The sequence below is a fragment of the Rhinatrema bivittatum genome, chromosome 7, assembly GCF_901001135.1.
Source record: "Rhinatrema bivittatum chromosome 7, aRhiBiv1.1, whole genome shotgun sequence".
Taxonomy (NCBI): domain Eukaryota; kingdom Metazoa; phylum Chordata; class Amphibia; order Gymnophiona; family Rhinatrematidae; genus Rhinatrema; species Rhinatrema bivittatum.
The window spans coordinates 263,219,412-263,238,818 of record NC_042621.1 but is presented as its reverse complement, the minus strand read 5'-3'; the positions used below and the strand labels follow the sequence as shown (position 1 = coordinate 263,238,818).

Genomic DNA, 19,407 nt, shown 5'->3' with positions numbered 1-19,407 from the left:
AAGCCATCTTTTGACACGCCACCCATGGTGATGCCACTGAGCAGGTGAAAGGGCAGGTCACGGGAGTGTTACCTGCTGCTGAAGATAGTGTGTGTGTGATGGGGGAGGGGGGTGTCACAGAGCACTGGGTGGATAAGCCCAGGGAACTGCTATCACTGCCGCTGTGAAAAAATGAAGGCCAGTAGGGGTGGGTGAGTGAGCAGAGACCCTCAGGAGATGCTCCCTCTGGTATAAACTGCTGCAGGACCTCATGTTGGTCAAAATGGCTCTGCAGAGGCCACTGTGTCCAATACCAGTCATGTGACTGGCCCGACCGGCCTACCAGGAATACCCGAAGCCCCGATGGGCCAATCTGCCCATGTTCCCCCTCACCCCCATATGCAAAATAGAGAGGTGCCATAGAAGATTGCCGTTTCTGTTTAACAAGCACGTCCCACTTGGTGACAAGGAGATGGTATAGTCTGAAGAAGCCATATAGCCATGTGGTCCACGTGTCTGTACTTGTGGTCTTAAATTTCCCCTTTGTCTTTAAGAATAACCACTGTCATAGTCCTCTTAAAAGGGAAATTTGCGCCTTTTAAAAATGAACAAACATTAAAAACAAAACACACCAGGCACAGCTGAGAAGCTGTAAGAGCATTTAATCTGGTAATGTTACATTAAAACATTAGAAGCAAAATAAAAATATATAAAATGTTTACAGTATGACAAATTTTACATAAATAAGCTCCTGTTCCAAGATAGCAGGGACTCAGCTGTCTCTGTTCATTCAGTTCCCAGAAGCCAAAGCTTCACATTAAGAGTTCATACTCCCTCTGAGACATTTCTCACTTGTTTATTGCTACTTTATGATATGCACATATTTACTAGCGAAATGCTGAGGATTTGGTTATTAAAGAATGCTGTACTCAAACAGTCTATTGGCAGCTTGGTGTCTCTCACATTAAATCAATCTCCAGGACCCTTGAATGTTTGTAAATTACTGTTGAAATATTTTTTTCAAGCATGTTTCCAGGATTATTTATTGCAATTACAACTGCTTTCTTATTTCCTGCTCATCCATGAGCATGGTGATAAGTACCCTCTCTCTATACAGGAAAAAATACATTCAGAATTCTATTTCTAAAAGCATTTGCTCTTATACAACAGTTTTGGATACAAAAGCATCTGAAAAGTGAACCTCAAGACCCTTTTTTTTTTTTAGTTTAGAGAGATGTCCACTGCTAGGAACTACCAAGACTGGGACAAAGTAACAGCTGAAAAATGATTAGAAATATTTTAAGACTAATAAAACTGCTATAGGATCATTAAAAGAAACACTCTGATATGGCAAATACTTGCCAACACATTGCCCAACCACATTTCATAGAAAATGCTTTTCAAATTCTTCATTATCGTTCAATGAAAGACTGAACGTAAAGTCAAAGTTTTCATGCTATTATGAGACTTGAAATGAAGAAGAAAGACACAGACAAACAGTGCATATACTGCTTGCTAAGGTATGTTTTACAGTCTCAGTAATTTGAATGAATATTTACAAAAATGCACACAACCATTTCACAATAGTCCTGCATCATTTCCTGTCACTCTGTTTCAGTCACTGACAATTCCTGCATTTTATCTACATGACATGTTGAAGTATATGCTTTGTTGACGCCTCAAATGTTGTGCATTACAGATTAAGAATTAAAATGCTATCATATTGTTTGCTACATAGTGCTATCTCCAAATTAAGCTGATGAATTATAGGACCGAAACTGCCTACCTCTTGTCTAGGATATACCTAGTCCTAAAACTTCTAAACTTAAAGGCCAGATGGGTTTTTCCTATTTTGTCTGTCTTGGAAAAATCCTTGGTACATCTGACCCTTAGCATCAGAACTTAGGATGAGGATTTAAAAATTGCCCTCACAACACAGTCATGTGGAATTTCACATGGCTAACTCTTACAACTCTATAATTGTCACCACGAAGCAATGTGACTTACAGGCTAAGGTTGATTGGGGGGAGGGGAAGCAGGTTGCTCCACGCTATAGGAATGCAGTTGCTCATTCCCTCTTCAATCCTTAAAAAAAATATCTCTTCTATCTTTGGTCCCACAAGACCACACCTACAGACAGGCAGCTTCCAATATGAGCCAGACTATATTGAAATCCTTTAGAAGAATATAGTAAAAGGGACAGTGCAGAGGTTAGCAGCCTCGTAAACACTAGTGTGATGTCAAAGCCATGTATAGCACATTATGATGAAAATTAAATCAATGCTATATGTTCAAGTTTAAAGATTAAAATTTTATATATATACACACATACATACATACACAGTTGGATGCAAAACTTTAGGCACCCTTTGGTAGGATTTCTACAACACAAGCTTCATTTTTCAAAATGAATGTACACACATTTAGAAAAACAATGTAACCTTGGATGCTACAGTTGCTAAAGGGGCCTAGGTAAGGTATTAACATTCAGTTCCCCATCTTATTCAGTAACATTTGTAGCTGTACACGACAACTGTATGAGAAGAAAATTCAGATATGATTGAAACAATGATAAAATATGCAACTATTGTTTGTAGAGGGTACTTCTTGCATTGCTGAAAATTGAAACAGCAAATCCAGAAGCTTACTAGCATTTGGCCATTTTTTAAGTTAAAACAGAGTTGACAATCGCATATTGAATTCTGTAATGTTTTTAGAATACTATGCAGGATCTTTGCATACCAAACCAAGGAACATCAATAATAAAAATGTGCTACTAGTATTTCTTATGTGCATGAGACAACACAGACACTGAAGAAAAGCACTATTGATGCTATGCACCTTTCTGCTGTTCTGATAATTGTTCCTTCCAGGAGAAACCTCTTACCTCATGGATTTTTCAGGCAACAGCAGCCAGCAGGATATTGTTTTCTTAAAACAACTATCTATTCAAACCTGCTGTGCAAAGCCCTGGAATACCTACAATAGCTCACTACTAGATATTGATGGTGCCAGTGTTTAACCTTTTCATCCATTGCTGGGCTTTTCTTTTGAACGGAGTCTCATTTGCAAAAAAGAGTGTACAGGAAGTCCAAACACAAAGAACAAAAAAAGAGGAAAGGTGGCATTTATGCCTTGTGCTCCTCGAAGAAATCTGCAACACGTACAATCTTCAAGTAAAGATGCCACTAGCTGCTCTGAGACACACGCTACCATCATTACAGAATGCCACTGTTCTTCCATTTGTGGGCAACAAGGCCTGCACGTCTGTAACACAGAACATGCACTTCCACCATTTCAGACAGGAAAGAACTACAGACAGCGAGATACAAATTTTCAGCCACCATCACCATCATCTTTTCACCAAACACATATAAGCAGTCAAACATCATTTAGTTACTGACCTTAAAGTAGCTCTCCAACACAGAGCCTTATTCAATAGCGATTATTTCCATATGCACCGAATGGGGAAAGTCCTCTTTGCTTGAGACCCATAGACTCCAAGCTGGGCCATGTTAAAATGGCTCCTCAAGCATGCAGAGCGCTCAGATATACAGTTCTATGTGTTTTTCCGAGGAGGTTCTTTTTTAAATGAAGTTATTTTATTGTAATGTTGGTACCCGTTCTGGCTGTCTTGTTTCTGACTATGGCCTATCATGAAGTATAAGGCTTTCTTTTAGGCCCAGCAAACAGTGCTATTAGAGAAGACAGAAAGCCTGACAACGTCCCCTAAACACCAAAGTACAGACTCAAAAACCTTTTCCAATATTTTTACCTCTATAGTAGTTAACACTATTGGCAATGAAATGACCTATACTGAAGTACTGCTTTAACAAATTACAAACATAAAAAAATTAGAAATGTTTGCAAATTTCTTTATGAATTAAGACCGTTCACAAATCTTACTTGGGATTGATAAGATTTTGTAATTACCAATTAGTGACAAAGTAACATTAGATATTATCAGACTAAACAAATGTGCATCATTACCCCTCTATCCCCTTTATTAGAGCTGAAATGATACTAAATTGGAGAGATTAAAATTGCAGCAAGAGTTTCACATCAAAGAAACTGAGAGCCCCTTTAAACACAGGGTGGAAATTTTTATTACCCACACCACTGCAATCATTGCTCTATTGCTTTTTCTGATTTTTAGCAATCATGTTTATGACAGTTACTATAGGAACCTCTGGGATATTATACAGTCAGCATAATCATTTCACAGAAGGCCAAAGGGGAAGGAGAAATACATTAAGGGCCTGATTTTTAAAGCCATTTACAGTCATAAATGGCTGTTATAAAACAGCCCAGAGCTCAGTGCATGTAAAAGTAAACCCATAATCAGAGGTAGAGTTGGGACTTACATGTATACTTTTGAATTTTAAAAAGTATGCAGGGAAGTTTACCAGCAGAGGTTATGCCTTCGACAAAGTAGGTGTAACTGGTGTGTTGAATCTGTGCACATACCAGGGTCTTATGTGCGAATTTTCAAAGCAAACGTATGCACTTTGAAAATGCAGTGCCAAGTCTGCATGTAAAAAAATATGTGCAGGCTTTACCTGAATGCACAGTTAAGATTACTCTGCAGGTGTACTTGATGATTCAAACTCACTCTCTGCCATCTGTTGGGAGAGTTCAATAATTTAAAAGCAGCATTCAAACACAGCAGAATTGCAGATTATGTGGAAATGCTTTCCTAAAGGTATACAGTGCTAGTCAAGCAAAAAACTGTAAAGTTCAAAGTTACTTTCTGCCTGATTTTCGAGTGGGGGGACAGAGGGGGTGGGCTACCATGTGCTAAGAGGATGTTGCTCTGTTAGCACCTTTCGATTAGTCCACCAGTGGTCACCAGACCGAGTGCAACATTCAAAACCGTCTGCTGAGTTATACAGAAAATATAAAAGGTTATTAACTTCTCAAGAAGGTAGGCAGAGCTATATATTTGAGCAAAAGCATTTTGTTACAGCTAGCTTTCATCAGTTTTGTTCACATGGTGCTTCAGCACATGCCAAAATAAGAAAGCCTAGAATAAAAATAAGTCAGCATTTGTTAAACATGAAGAGCCAATGACAGTATAAAAAAACAAGAAAATAGATAAAATCTGAAATTATAAAAATGTGCCTTTTCAGACTTAAGCAATCTTTAAATAGCTTTCTAGTCACACTTAGTTCCACAGGTTATGAACCATGCAACTTGCTGATGAAGGAAAACCCTTGTTAAAATGAAAAGTAAAAGTCCATGTTACGTTAAAAAACATGTTTCAAATAGGTTCCAGTGAGTCATGTTAGAGGTATTTGTAGGGTTCCCTCATAGTATTAGCTCCGTCACAGTTTCAGTCACAATGCTTTGCTTTTCACAGATTTTAAATGAAGATTTTTGCTGTATACTTGAGGATATGTGGATTCTCTATATAGAAGTCTCCAGGCTAGAAGGCAGAAGGGCCCTGATCCGCTTACAAGACCCCTGCAGTAGAACAAAAAAAAAAAAAAAAAGTATTACATTCCATACCTTAAAATAGGAAAAAGATGCTAGCCTGCAAAATGTACATATGAAAGTAGGACTTTATGCAGGGAACACGTACAAGAGATCATTTAGATTGCTCATTTTGGGATTTTTTTTTTCTCTCAATACATTATTTGTGGGGAAAAAATCTCTACCAAACATTTAGCTTGAATTTCAGTTAGCTTACAGTCTATTGTCATAACATAGTAATGATGGCAGAAAAGGACCAAAATGGTCCATCCAGTCTGCCCAGCAAGCTTATGGTAGTATCTTCTGTGTAGGTTACCCCCATGTTTCCCTTTTACTGGGTGATGAGCCTTCTTGAAAATTCAGACAGTGCTGCTTTGACGTGCTTTGCTTATGGACTTGGCCGTAGAAGCAGTCATGTGCTTTTTCCCCTATGTCTGTATCAGTACCCAGACCACAAAAGTCATGGCCCGTGTTGTTGTCGTCTGAATGCAATATCTCTTCTCTCCCCCCCCCCATCCCATCAAAAGTGAGATCTATTTAATGTTTGGATACTTGCCAGGTACTTGTGACTTGGATTGGCCACTGCTGGAAACAGGATACTGGGCTTGATGGACCCTTGGTCTGACCCAGAATGCCATCTCTTATGTTCTTACAAAATTATGATTTTCACAGTTTTAATGCTATATTATAGGATCTTGAGGCCAATGAGGCCAATTGAGGCCAATGAACATTGCCCCCTAATAACAAAAACTATCAACCCCAACCGAAAAAATAGGAAACCATGGTACACGCCTTTCCTCAGAAATCTCAAAATCCAACTCAGAGCTTCAGAAAGGTCATGGCGCAAACACCAATCCCCCGCAACCAAAACTCTCTACTATCAACACATGCATGAATATAGAAATTCCATCCTACATTCTAAACGGGAATACTACGCCAAAAAAATAAATGTTCTGCAATACAACCCCAAGGCTCTTTTCACTATGGTCGCTGACCTGACTTCTCCCATACACACACAACAACTAGCTAACTCCTCGACAAATCGTTGCAACGAATTAGCTCAATTTTTTAAAAACAAGGTATCATCCATCACGGCACAGTTCTCGCACAACAACCTCAACATCTGTCTTCCCAATATCAACTCTCCAGTCTCCCTTTCCTCGTTTGAGTCCTCATCTTCCCTAGAAGTAGAGAACATACTTAAGAAAATGAAACCATCAACACATCCCTCTGAAACTATTCCCTCTAAACTCCTATCTATACACAATGTAATCGCCAAACCCATTTCAAATATTCTCAACTGTTCCCTAGAGCATGGCTTTGTCCCGAATTTTCTGAAACAAGCTATAGTTAAACCGCTACTCAAAAAATCCAACCTTGACCCCACCACTCTTTCTAATTACAGACCGGTGTCCAACCTACCCCTCCTAGCTAAAGTTCTTGAGAAGCTGGTGAACTCATGCCTATCCGATCACCTTGAACAGAACAACATCCTCCCTCCTACCCAATATGGTTTCAGGAAGCATTTAAGTACTGAAACATTGCTCCTCTCCCTGCACGATACCCTTATCAAAGGAACCGACTCCGGATCCTCCTACCTTATTGCATTACTTGACATCTCGGCTGCGTTTGACACAGTCAATCACGATGTCCTACTCGACATACTCAGAAATATTGGGATCACTGGCAAGGCCATTGACTGGATTCAATCTTATCTCCAAAATCGCACTTTCACTGTCACAATGGACAACAATGAATCTGATCCCATCAGTCTTCCCCAAGGTGTACCCCAAGGTTCCTCACTCTCATCCACGCTATTTAATTTATACATGCTTCCCCTTACCACGCTTCTCACTAACCTGCACATCAAGCATTTTATTTATGCTGACGATGTGCAAATCATCTTCCCTTTCTCTGACACCATCCAAACTGCTTTACACAGCTGGGAATCCTGTCTTTCCTCTATCAACCAACTCCTAAAGGACATGCACCTAGCTCTTAATTCCAACAAGACTGAGCTATTAATCATATCTAATAGGCAACCGATCCCAGACTTCCCTCCTGCTTACTCAGCTACCAACTTCCCATCGCACACTCGCAACTTAGGAGTTATTATTGATAATCACCTCTCATTTAAACCATTCATCAAATCCATCATAAAAGACTGCTATTTTAAACTCCAAACAATAAAGAAACTCAGACCCCTACTACACTTCAATGATTTCCGTACAGTCTTCCAAGCTATTATTTTATCAAAGATTGACTATTGTAATGCGCTCTTACTTGGCATTCCTGCAACACACACTAAGCCACTGAACTACACTGGCTCCCTATACAGTCACGAATTCTTTATAAAACACTCTCGATCATACATAAGAGTCTAGTAAATTCCAACCTCAACTGGCTTAACCCCCCCCTCTTACCTCGTACCTCCAAGAGACCTACACGCCCAGCCCTCCAAGGAACACTCCATGCCCAATCTATTAAATCTTTTAAACTCTCCTCCACTATTAACAGAGCCTTTTCTCTTGCCGGCCCCACCATATGGAACTCACTGCCCCATGATATCCACACAGAGACCTATACCCCCACTTTCAAAAAGAAACTTAAAACCTGGCTCTTTCAGCAGGCCTACTCCATCTCACCCCCTATTACATAAAACCCCCCTATGAATGTTATACTGATATCTTGGTATGAACGCCTTTATGTCTGCTGATTTTGTACTTTGCACTATCATGTATATAGTTATAGTTCTATTCCATAGCATCTACCCTTTGATGCCTGTTATATGTAAGGGCTCCTCCCAAAAATTATTTATATGTTGCCTAGTTCATCATATTATATTATGTTATCTGTTATATGTTATATGTACGGGCACTGCCCAATGGTTTTTTGTTCACTGTGAACCGATACGATGTGCGAACGGATATCGGTATAAAAGAAATGTTAAATAATAAAATAAATAAATATAATTATTCTATTATGCAGGTCTATTATAATGAGATTACTGGCTTTGAATGTGGAAACCAGGAAAAGCAACCAGGAAGAGGAATGTTAGGGTGGGCCAGTGAAGAGAGAGGCATAGGACAAGATCTAAAGAAAAGGAACTGGGAAGCAGAGCAAAGAGAAGGTAATCTGAAAACAGCCATACAAAAAATATTAAAAGCTGGAATTGGTCAGAAGTGAAAGTCTAGCATTAGATGAACCTCCCTCTCCCACAAAAAAAATAGCATGCATAAGTGACGTCTGTTCCTTAGCAATGTGATATTTGCACGATTAGGATGTACTATTTATTTATTTATTTAGGGATTTTTATATACCGCAGTACGTAAAAAGATACATCACCGCGGTTTACAATAAACAATAATTAGCAACAGGCTTTACAGATAACAGGTATATATGATAACAGGCAGAACAGACAGTAAACCATAAATTAATATAATGTTTTATATACCATAGTGATATCGTATCACTATGGTATATAAAACTATTAAATCAGAACACTAATTCAACTTAGGCCTTCAAGGAGAAAAGTTAGTGTTTTCCCCAATACACTATTTAACCCACAAGCCATCATGCCAAATATGCTTGATAGCCTTTTATACTCTAGGTGGTATGAAGACGACTTTTGAAACTTCTTACCTCTTTCCTACTATGGCCATCCTCTGACAATTTTAACCTTGTATGTGCCATGAGGACTGATGAAGATTCTTGGCATCTCTGTAACTGCACATGGAACAATGACATCACAACATCAGGTTCTTTACTAAGTCAGGCTAATCAAGATGTTCTAAAAATTGACTTAAGTTCACTCACTAATATAGAAAGTAGAAGGGGAGTGCTGTGTTAGTTTGTTAAAATAAAACAAAAAAAAATAGTTGAGCAGGCAATACTTTTATTAGGCTAATGAACATTTCAAAATGAACATTAACAGGTATTCTCTGACGGCAGCAATCTACAAGTCACACAGATGGGTACCATCATCCAATGGCACCAACTCAGAACACTTTCCTAGTGAAAACTATACCATGCCTCAACTCCAGAAAGGGAGGACGGAGGGTGTGTGTGACTTGTGAACTGCTGCCTTCAAAGAACACTTGTTATAGGTAAGCAGTTTTTTTATTTATTTTATTTATTTAATTTTATATACCGGCAACCGTTTGCACATCGTGCCGGTTTACAGATAACTTACAACAAGGATATATAGGCAAAGCCTTTACAAGAAACAGTGTAAAACATAAGCTCAGGAAACAGAGCAAAAAACTAGATAACTTGTGGAAGGAGGGGGTGGGGTGATCGAGACAGAGGAGGAGGGTGATCCAGAATCAGCTGAAACCCCTCGTCTGACAAAGCCCATTCTCCTGGGTCCAGATTCTCTCTGCTGAGTAAGTCTGCTCTTACATTGTCTTTTCCTGCTGTGTGTGAGGCTGAGAACATCTGGAGATGCACGTCTGTCCATTCCATAAGTTGATCTATTTCCTGTGACACTTGCTGGCTCTTTATTCCTCCCTGCCAACTGATGTAAGCCACAGTTGTTGCATTGTCCGACATTATCCAGACCGCTCAACCCTGCAGCCTGTCGTTGAACTGCAAACATGCCAACCAGACCACCCTGGCTTCCAGTCGATTGAGATTCCATAGAGACTCTTTTGTATACCAGTGCCCTTGCACCAGCTCTTGACAGTGAGCTCCCCAACCAAGGAGGCTCGCATCTGTTGTCAGTACTAGCCAGTTCGGTGGTGCTAGGGAAACTCCCTTCCTTAGATGATCTGCCTGCAGCCACCACTGCAGTTGGGAGGAGACTTCCATCGGCAAAAGGAGCCAAATCAAATAGTCCTGAGACTGTAGTTCCACTGAGACAGCAGGGAGCGCTGAAGAGGATGCATGTGCGCTCTCACCCACTTCCAGGGTCTCCACCATTAAGCCAAGTACTTGCAGGAAGGACCTTACAGTCGGGCGCAGAGTGTTTAATAACAGACAGAACTGTGTCATCAACTTTGGAATGCGCGCTTCCAGCAGGAAAACCTTGCTCTGCTTTGTGTTGAAGCAAACCCCGAGGTATTCCAATGACTGAGAAGGCTGAAGACTGCTCTTGGCCAGGTTTATCACCTAGCCGAACTCCTGCAACAGGAAGATCATCTTGCGGGTTACTCTGCAGCTCTCTTCTAGTGACTTGGCTCGAATCAGCCAGTCATCCAAATATGGGTGACTAGGATCCCAACTTTTCTCAATTTTGCTGCCACAACCACCATTAACTTAGAAAAGGTCCTTGGTACAGTGGCCAGACCAAAAGATAGGGCTCAAAACTGATAATGGCATCCCAGAACTGCGAAGAACAGAAAGCACTGATGCTCTAGTCGGATGGGAATAAGCAGGTTCGCCTTGGACAGATCCAAAGAGGTCAGAAATCCCCCCGACTGTACGGCCATTATTACCGAGCGCAATGTTTCCATGCGAAAATGCGACACCCACAGATGACTGTTGACACTTGAGATACAGGATGGGACAAAAGGAGCCCTCCTTCTTGGGCACAATGAAATAAATGGATTATTGACCCACATTTTCTTGAGACGTGGGCACTGGAACCACAGCCCTCAGAATGAGGAGCCTTGCCAATGTAGTTTCCACTGCCTGCTTCTTCAGTGGTGAATGGCAGGAAAATACCATGAATACATCCTGAGGAACACTACGAAACTCCAGCACTCTTATTTCCAGGATCCATTGATCTGATGTGATCGCGACCCACCTCTGATAGAAGAGAGAGAGGCACCCCCCTATCTCCTGTTCCTGGGGGTGGGTCGGCAAACCTTCATTGTGGGAGGGGGGGGGGTCAGGAGGTTCCACTATCTGAACCCGCACCTCTTCTAGTCTGTCAGGGACAAAAGGACTGAGACCTACCAAATGGTTGAGTTCTCTGACGGGTCATTCTTCTATAGGGACGAAAGCACCTGGATCCTCTAGTACGACATCACATGCTAAAAGAGCTTGGCATCTGCTTCTTAACCTCTGGAAATGAGGAACCGGAGATTTGCCCCACTTATTGGCCAGTTTTTCCAACTCGCTTCCAAATAATAGTGAGCCTTTAAAGGGCAATTTGGTTAAGGTTAGTCTTGGAGGTCACATCGGCTGACCAATTTCTCAGCCATACCTGAAGCCTGGCCGCTACTATGGAAGCCACTCCTCTGGCTGAAGAGTGAACCAAATCACAGCCCGCATCTGCCAAAAGAGCAGCAGCTGGCTCCATAACTGCCTTGGAGTTCACCCCAGAGTCATCAACCACCTGGGAGAGAAACAAAACATCGAGCCACCAGGGAACAACAAGAAGCGAACTGCAAGGACATTGCCACTGCATCAAAAGCTTGCTTAAGGATAGTCTCAATTCTTCTATCATGAGCATCCTTCAAGCCGCTCCCCTTCCATGGGAATAGTGGTCCACTTGGAGACTGCATATACAAGTGCATCTACCTTTGGAAAATGTAAATGCTCTCTTGCCATTGGATCCAGAGGGTACAGGCCTTCCAAAACCAGACCCCCTTTGAAATTAGCCTCTGCGGTGCCCCACTCAAGATCAATCAATTCTTGAATGGCTTCCATCACGGAGAAAAAACAAGAGGCCTGAGGCAAGGAAATCAAAATGGGATTTTTCTTCGGCTCAGTCACAGCATCTGCCCCAGGAAATCTGTGCATCTTCAAGGTCTGGGAAATCAGAGCTGGCAGTTTATCTTTATGAAAGAACCTTAGCATAGTTCTATACGGTTCTGATCCTGGAGAAATTTCACCATCCTCAAAGAAGTCAGAATCGGCATCATCATCCATGTCATTCAGACCTCCATTGGGAAGTCCCGCTGCTGCTCTAACAGTACTCCGGCGCTTAATAGTAGGTCCTGGCAAGGTTCCTACCTGCCACTCTGCTCTGGAAACATTAGAGAGGGATGAAGTTTGTGCCTGGAGAAAGGATTGCAAATCCCTGAAAAAACTCTACCCTCGAAAAGGTAGAAGCATCCAATCCAGGAGGTACTTGAGGCACACTCACTGATCTACTGTTCTTTGTAGAGGAACTAGTTAGGGGAGTTCCAAATTCAGGTGCCCCAGCTGAGCCATCTGTACCCAGGCCTATATCCAGCTGGGAAGAGCCAGGCTTAGTGAAGTCAGAGGAAGGCAATTCTCCCTGAGCCTCCAAACAGTGCTGATACAAGTTTCCGGGTATTCATGGCTGAGATGCCCGTATATGACAGGTAGCTCAAAGAGAAAGGCACTTAGGCATAGGAACCTTTATGGCCAACGTGCGCTTAAGAGGTGGCTGGAGGCGTATGTCTAGCTTTTTTTTTTTGTACGTCCAAAAATACTAGGCATAAAACAATTAGGCGTCCGACACTTAGGCGTCTCACACCTGTGTGACCCAATGCCTAGGCATCCAAAACTTTAGGTGTTCCAAAAACAAAGCGATGTGAAACAATTTAAGCGCACAATATAATTTGTGTGCACAGATAAGGGGCTGCTTAACTTAAATGCACATAATACAAGGCCTGACTAAGCATCCAAAAACTGGACGCACAGCTAGACGCACACTCTGAACTGACAATCCTGTAGAGAGCAGCCTAAGAAAGCAAGCAAAATGCTGTTGCAGCCTACCACGCAGCGCACAGCGAAAAAGCCTCAAAGCATGGCCTAGCCTAAAGAGGCTGCTGAACCCGCCAGGCTGCCCACATCCCTCAACCTTCCATGGAGCGGGACGAATGTCGGAAAGTCACACCGGGCATGGAGACCGGGAAAAAGAAAGAAGCCTTACACTACAAAAGCCTCCTTTTACGTCTCTCTTTTTTACTCAGCGCACAATTAAACTCTGGAATTTGTTGCCAGAGAATGTGGTTCGTGCAGTTAGTATAGCTGTGTTTAAAAAAGGATTGGATAAGTTCTTGGAGGAGAAGTCCATTACCTGCTATTAAGTTCACTTAGAGAATAGCCACTGCCATTAGCAATGGTTACATGGAATAGACTTAGTTTTTGGGTACTTGCCAGGTTCTTGTGTCCTGGATTGGCCACTGTTGGAAACAGGATGCTGGGCTTGATGGACCCTTGGTCTGACCCAGTATGGCATTTTCTTACGTTCTTATATTTAATTTTTATATACCAACTTTTCATGCAAGTATACCAAATCTGTTTTAAGTAGTCAGCAATTAATCATTTAAAATTATTTGCATTTCCAAAGAAGAAAGTAGTAAATACATTATTTCATAAAGCAAAATTGCTTACCTTATAATAGGTGTTATCCCAGGATAGCAGGATGTAGTCCTCACATATGGGTGACATCACTGATGGAGCCCTATTGCGGAAAACTTTCTGTCAAAGTTTCAAGAAACATTTGACTGGCACTCTGAGCCCACTGAACATGCCCAGCATGCCATGATATTCTCAGCTACAGGGGTCTCCCTTCAGTCTCGTATGTAGCAATAAGCTTTAGCAAAAAATAAAATAATAAAACATATCGGACCCAACTCCGCGGGGTGGCGGGTGGGTTTCGTGAGGACTACATCCTGCTGTCCTGGGATAACATCTATTACAAGGTAAGCAATTTTGCTTTATCCCAGGACAAGCAGGATGCTAGTCCTCACATATGGGTGATTAGCAAGCTATAGCCTGAGTCATTTTGAAGTGAAGCAACAGTGAAGTATTGTTGGTGAAAATGAGGCAGCCAAAGATCACAGCAGGTTGGATGTAGAAGGAGTTGGGATTATACTGGAAACAAGTTCTTTAAGACAGATTGTCCGTAAGCTGAATCTTGTCGTCCTTCGTTGTCCAAACAGTAGTGAGCTGCAAAGGTGTGAAAAGAACTATGTTGCTGCTTTACAGATGTCAAGAATTGGCACTGAACGATAGTGTGCTACTGAGGTTGACATTGCTCTTACTGAATGCGCCTTTACTCGCCCTTGGAGAGGAAGGCCTGCTTTTTCATAGCAGAACTATATACAATCTGCTAGCCAATTGGAGAGAGTATGTTTACCCACTGCCTTTCCCGGTTTGTTTGGATCATAAGATACAAAAAGTTGAGTGGATTTCCTGTGGACTGCAGTGCGGTCTAAGTAAAACGCTAGCGCACGCTTACAGTCTAAGGTATGTAAGGCCCATTCTCCTTGGTGAGAATGAGGCCTTGGAAAGAATGTGGGCAATACTATGGATTGGTTCAAGTGGAATTCCGTAACTACTTTGGGAAGGAATTTTGGATGTGTACAGAGAACCACTCTGTCATGTAGGAATTTTGTATAGGGTGAGTAAGTGACAAGTGCTTGTAACTCACTAACCCTTCTAGCCAATGTAATGGCTATAAGGAAGATAGTCTTCCATGTGAGAAATTTAAGATCACAGGAATTCATGGGTTCAAAAGGAGAACGCACGAGTCTTAAGACCAAATTCAGGTCCCATTCTGTGACAGGTGGCCAAATTGGTGGTTTAAGGTGAATTAAACCTCTCATAAGTCTACTGACAAGAGGATGTAGTGATATTGATGCATCTCCCATCTTGTTATGGTAAGCTGAGATTGCACTTAAATGTACTCTTACAGATGATGTCTGGAGACCAGAACCTGAAAGATGGTATAAGTAGTCTAGTAGAGAAGTTGTGGGGCAGGAGAAAGGGTCAACGTTCTTTTGTGTGCACCACAAAGTAAACCTTTTCCATTTCGAAAAATAATTTTCGTGTTGAAGGTTTACGTGAGGCTATAAGCACTTGAGATACATTGGTTGAAAGATTGAGAGGTTGTAAAATCAAGCTTTCAACATCAATGCTGTCAGGGATAGGGACTGAAGGTTGGGATGGCGCAACCGACCCTGATCCTGAGTTATGAGAGTGGGAGCTATACCCAGGCGAATTGGTTCTCTGATTGAGAGGTCTAGAAGTGTGGGAAACCATGCTTGTCGAGGCCAATACGGGGCTATGAGTATCATGGACCCCTTGTTCTGTTGTAGCTTCACTAGAGTTTTGGTTATGAGCGGTATCGGATTAATACTCGAACTCTGACTACCTGCTTCCATTATCCCCCTGTCTCCCCCCTTTCTGAGCCCCTGTTTCCTTCCTCTCTCGCACACGCCTACACCCCCTTCTTTTATCCTTGGATTGCTCCTTCCGCGCAAATGTTTAAATCTCCTCCGTAAACCCTGCTCTCTTTGTATATAAGTTACTACCAAGCCCTCTTGGTATTTCGCTTAATTGTTTAACAAAGTTGATCTATTTTACTTTCTGCCTTTTCTGTCATTGTATATTATTATCCCTCCTGTTTCCCCTACCCCTGTTCAATGTATTTTCCATCCATCAGTTGATAATGTATACCGGTATGATGTTGCACCCTAATGTCGATATATAAAAGCTTCAAATAAATAAATAAGCGTATAGAAGGCCTGAGTTCCACGGGCGAGCAAAGGCGTCCTTGGCTGGCTGGTATTTCTGTCTGTGGAGAGCGCAGAACTTTTCCACTTTGCGATTCAGGTGTGATGCAAAGAGGTCTATTGTTGGTTGCCCCCAACGTTGAAATATCCTGGTCGCTACTAAGGGATCCAGGGACCACTCGTGTGGTTGGAACTAACGACAGAGTCGATCTGCCACTACGTTGTGAATGCCTGCCAGATAAGTGGCCCGGAGAAACATTGAGTGTGTCAGGGCCCAGTTCCAAATCTGTGTGACTTCTTAAAGGAGATACGAGCCAGTACCTCCCTGTTTGTTGATGTACCACATGGCTACTGTGTTGTCTGTTTGGATCAGAACAATTTTGTGTGAAAGGCAGTCCTTGAACACATGCAGCGCATAACGTATAGCTCGAAGTTCCAGGAAATTGATTTGAAATGTTGCTTCGAGTTTTGTCCAAGGACCCTGGGTTTGGAGATTGTTTATGTGAGCTCCCCAACCTAAGGTGGATGCATCTGTAGTTAAAGTTATGTGTGGGACTGGTTGTTGGAAGGGTAGGCCCTTGCGCAAGTTGTCCTTGTTCGCCCACCAAAGTAGAGATGATCTTAACAGGTGGGTCACTTGAATTGGAGAGGACAGTGGTTGAATGGCTTGGATCCATTGTGATCTTAAAGTCCATTGGGTTACCCTCATGGCTAGCCTTGCCATAGGAGTGACGTGAACTGTGGAGGCCATGTGGCCTAGTAAGGTTAGAAACTGATGAGCTGTTGCTTGTTTGAGTGTAACGAGTTTGCCAACTGGGAAAGGGTGTCTGCCTGATCCTTGGGCAGAAAAGCTTTTGAAAGTATGGTGTTCAATTCTGCTCCTATGAATTGAAGCAGGTGAGATGGAATGAGATGGCACTTTTGATAATTGATGAGAAAGGCCATGGAGTGAAGTAGAGTAATTGTTCGACTGAGGGAAGCCAGAGCTCCTTGTTGAGATTGACATCTGATGAGCCAGTCGTTTAGATAAGGAAAAACATGGACACTTTCTTTGTGTAAGTGTGCTGCTATTACTGCCAGACATCTTGTGAACACTCTGGGAGCTGATGCAAGTCTGAATGGTAGTACTCTGTACTGGAAATGTTGATGATCCACCATGAAGCTCAGGTATTTGCGATGAGGAGGGAATATTGGAATGTGAGCGTAAGTGTCTTGAAGATCCAGAGAACAAAGCCAATCTCCTGTTTGAATAAGTGGAATCATGGTGCCTAGAGAAACCATCCTGAATTTTTCTTTCTTCAGAAATTTGTTGAGATTTCTGAGGTCTAGGATGGACGTAGGCCTCCGGTTTTCTTTGGAATGAGGAAATAACGGGAATAGAATCCTCTGCCCTGCTGAGTCCGGGGCACTGGCTCTACAGCCCTGGCTCTCAGAAGGGTGGATAATTCTACTTTTAGATGGATTATGTGATTTTCGCTTAATGAAAAATGTTTTGAGGAGAATCTTTTGGAATTGAGACAAAATTGAGTTGGTATCCTCGAGATATTGTTGCGAGTACCCATTGATCTGTTATTTGTACCCAATTGTTGTAAAATGAGGATACTCTGCCTCCTACCGGTAGATCTGGTTGAGGGTTGTAGAGATGGCTTTGGTCTCTGGTGATGGCCTCAAAAGCCTGCAGCCGGTCCCATCTGTGGCGGAGGTTGAGGCCTAGCAGCTCTAGGTTGCCTGGGCTGAGATCTTTGCTGTGGCCTAGAAGATCTGCCTCTTGATGCTGGAGGGTAGTAACGCCTCTGTCTATAGAAGAGTCTTGAGATTCCTTCCTTGGAGGTCGTCGAGATGGTGTGGCAGAATCCCGTGGAACTGACAATTGTCGAGGGGTTTCTGTGTGTTCTTTTAATTGTGCTACAGCATCCTGTACCTTAGAGCCAAAAAGGTTGTTGCCCACACATGGCAAATCATTCAATTTTTCCTGGACCTCAGGCCTGAGGTCCGAGGCCTTAAACCATGCCCAGCAACGCGCACTTATACCAGAGGCCGCTACTCTGGAGGCCGTTTCAAAATCATAAGCGGCCCGGACTTCGTGCTTGCCAGCTTCAAGTCCTTTGTGTATGATTGCTTGGGCTGTGTCTTGATATTGCTGTGGTAACGAATTTGAAAAATCTTGCATCTGTTTCCACAGATATTCCTCTGATATTGCGTCATGTATAACTGATATGACACAATTGTTGTGTTTAGCATAGCTCCCTGATAAATTTTTCTGCCCAGGGAATCTAAGAATCGATGATCCTTGCCTGGAGGAGTGGAGGAATGAGGCCTTATCCATTTAGATTTCTTTTGTGCAGACTCCACAACAACTGATTGATGTGGCAGTTGTGCTTTCTGGTAGCCGGGGACAGATTGTGCCAAATAAGTGGTGTCCACTCTTATTGATAGCTGATACTGAGCATGGGTGCTCCCAGAGTCTGTGCTGTAAGTCTAGGAGGACTTCGTGGACAGGTATAGCCAAGACTTGTTTTGGAGGGTCCACAAATTGGAGGACCTCCAGTGTTTGCTGCCTTGTGTCCTCTTCAGCTACCAGAGTAAACGGTATGGTGTCTGCCATATCCTGAACAAAAGTTGTAAAGGATAAATCCTCCGGTGGAGATTTCTTTCGTTCTTCTGGAGGAGAAGGATCAGACATTAATCCTTCAGAAGAAGTGCCAGTATGCCTGTCGTCCCAGGTATCATACGGGTCGTCCTGATGTGGAGACGTTGGAGAAGACCTTGGTGGACGAGAAAGCCCTGAAGGACCTGGCTGTGGATCATCTAAAGGTATCCGTTCAGGGACTTCTTCTTGTGGCTTGGATGGAGTCGATGGAAGAGCACCAACTATTTTATCGAATTTGTTCATTTAAAGCTGGAACAGTGCAAACTCCGGATGTCCTGGAGCCCCAGGTGGCATCGGCATCGATGGTATCAGGTCGGGCATCGGCATCGATGGTCGCCTCGGTATAGACTTCGGTTGTGGTACCGGCATCGGTGCAGGCACCGGCATTGGCGGGACCGCCGGCATCGGTGCGGGCACTGGCATCGACGTCTGCTGATCCTTCAATGCTTGAAGCACCGCTTGACGGATAAAATCCGTCAATTCCTCCGTGATAGCTGGTGCAGGCAGAGCAGCTACACGTGGTGGCGGTGGAGGTGTCGATGGTCCTTCCACAGGGCCCTGTGGAGGTTAGACGATCAGTGCTTCAATATGGGGTGAAGGCCTCGGCGTTTCCTGGAGTCTAGGCCGTTTCGCGTTTGATTCCTCCGGGGAGAGAAGTGCCTCTGGTATCAATGGGTGTCTGTGCCGATGGCGATGCTTCGGATGGTGTTCTGTCACTGACTTCGACGATGCTATCGATGGTGTCGGCGATGAGTGATCCCCCGAGCCTTCCGGATGACGCTTTTTCAGTATTATACGTTTAGAGACTCCGGCTGGAGACAACTGAGTCGATGTAGAAGGGTAAGGCAGAAGCTGTAGATGGAATAAATGCTCCATCTTTTCTTGGTGGGCCTTTCTTCCCTTCGCGGTCATTTCAGCACACTTGGG

At 42.8% G+C, this 19,407-nt stretch overlaps 1 protein-coding gene across 2 annotated transcripts in view; it reads right to left on the bottom strand.

Moving 5' to 3' along the window:
* Positions 1-625: 625 nt before the first annotated feature.
* ARHGAP19 (Rho GTPase activating protein 19) overlaps positions 626-19,407 on the bottom strand; it is a 171,367-nt gene continuing 152,585 nt past the window's right edge. For both annotated transcript variants that reach the window (XM_029610172.1, XM_029610173.1), the window contains 2 exons: positions 9,094-9,177; positions 626-5,442 (listed from right to left, as the gene is read on the bottom strand). In XM_029610172.1, the coding sequence (XP_029466032.1) occupies positions 5,386-5,442; positions 9,094-9,177 (141 nt within the window). In that variant the 3' untranslated portion in view covers positions 626-5,385. The remainder of the gene's footprint in view (positions 5,443-9,093; positions 9,178-19,407) is intronic.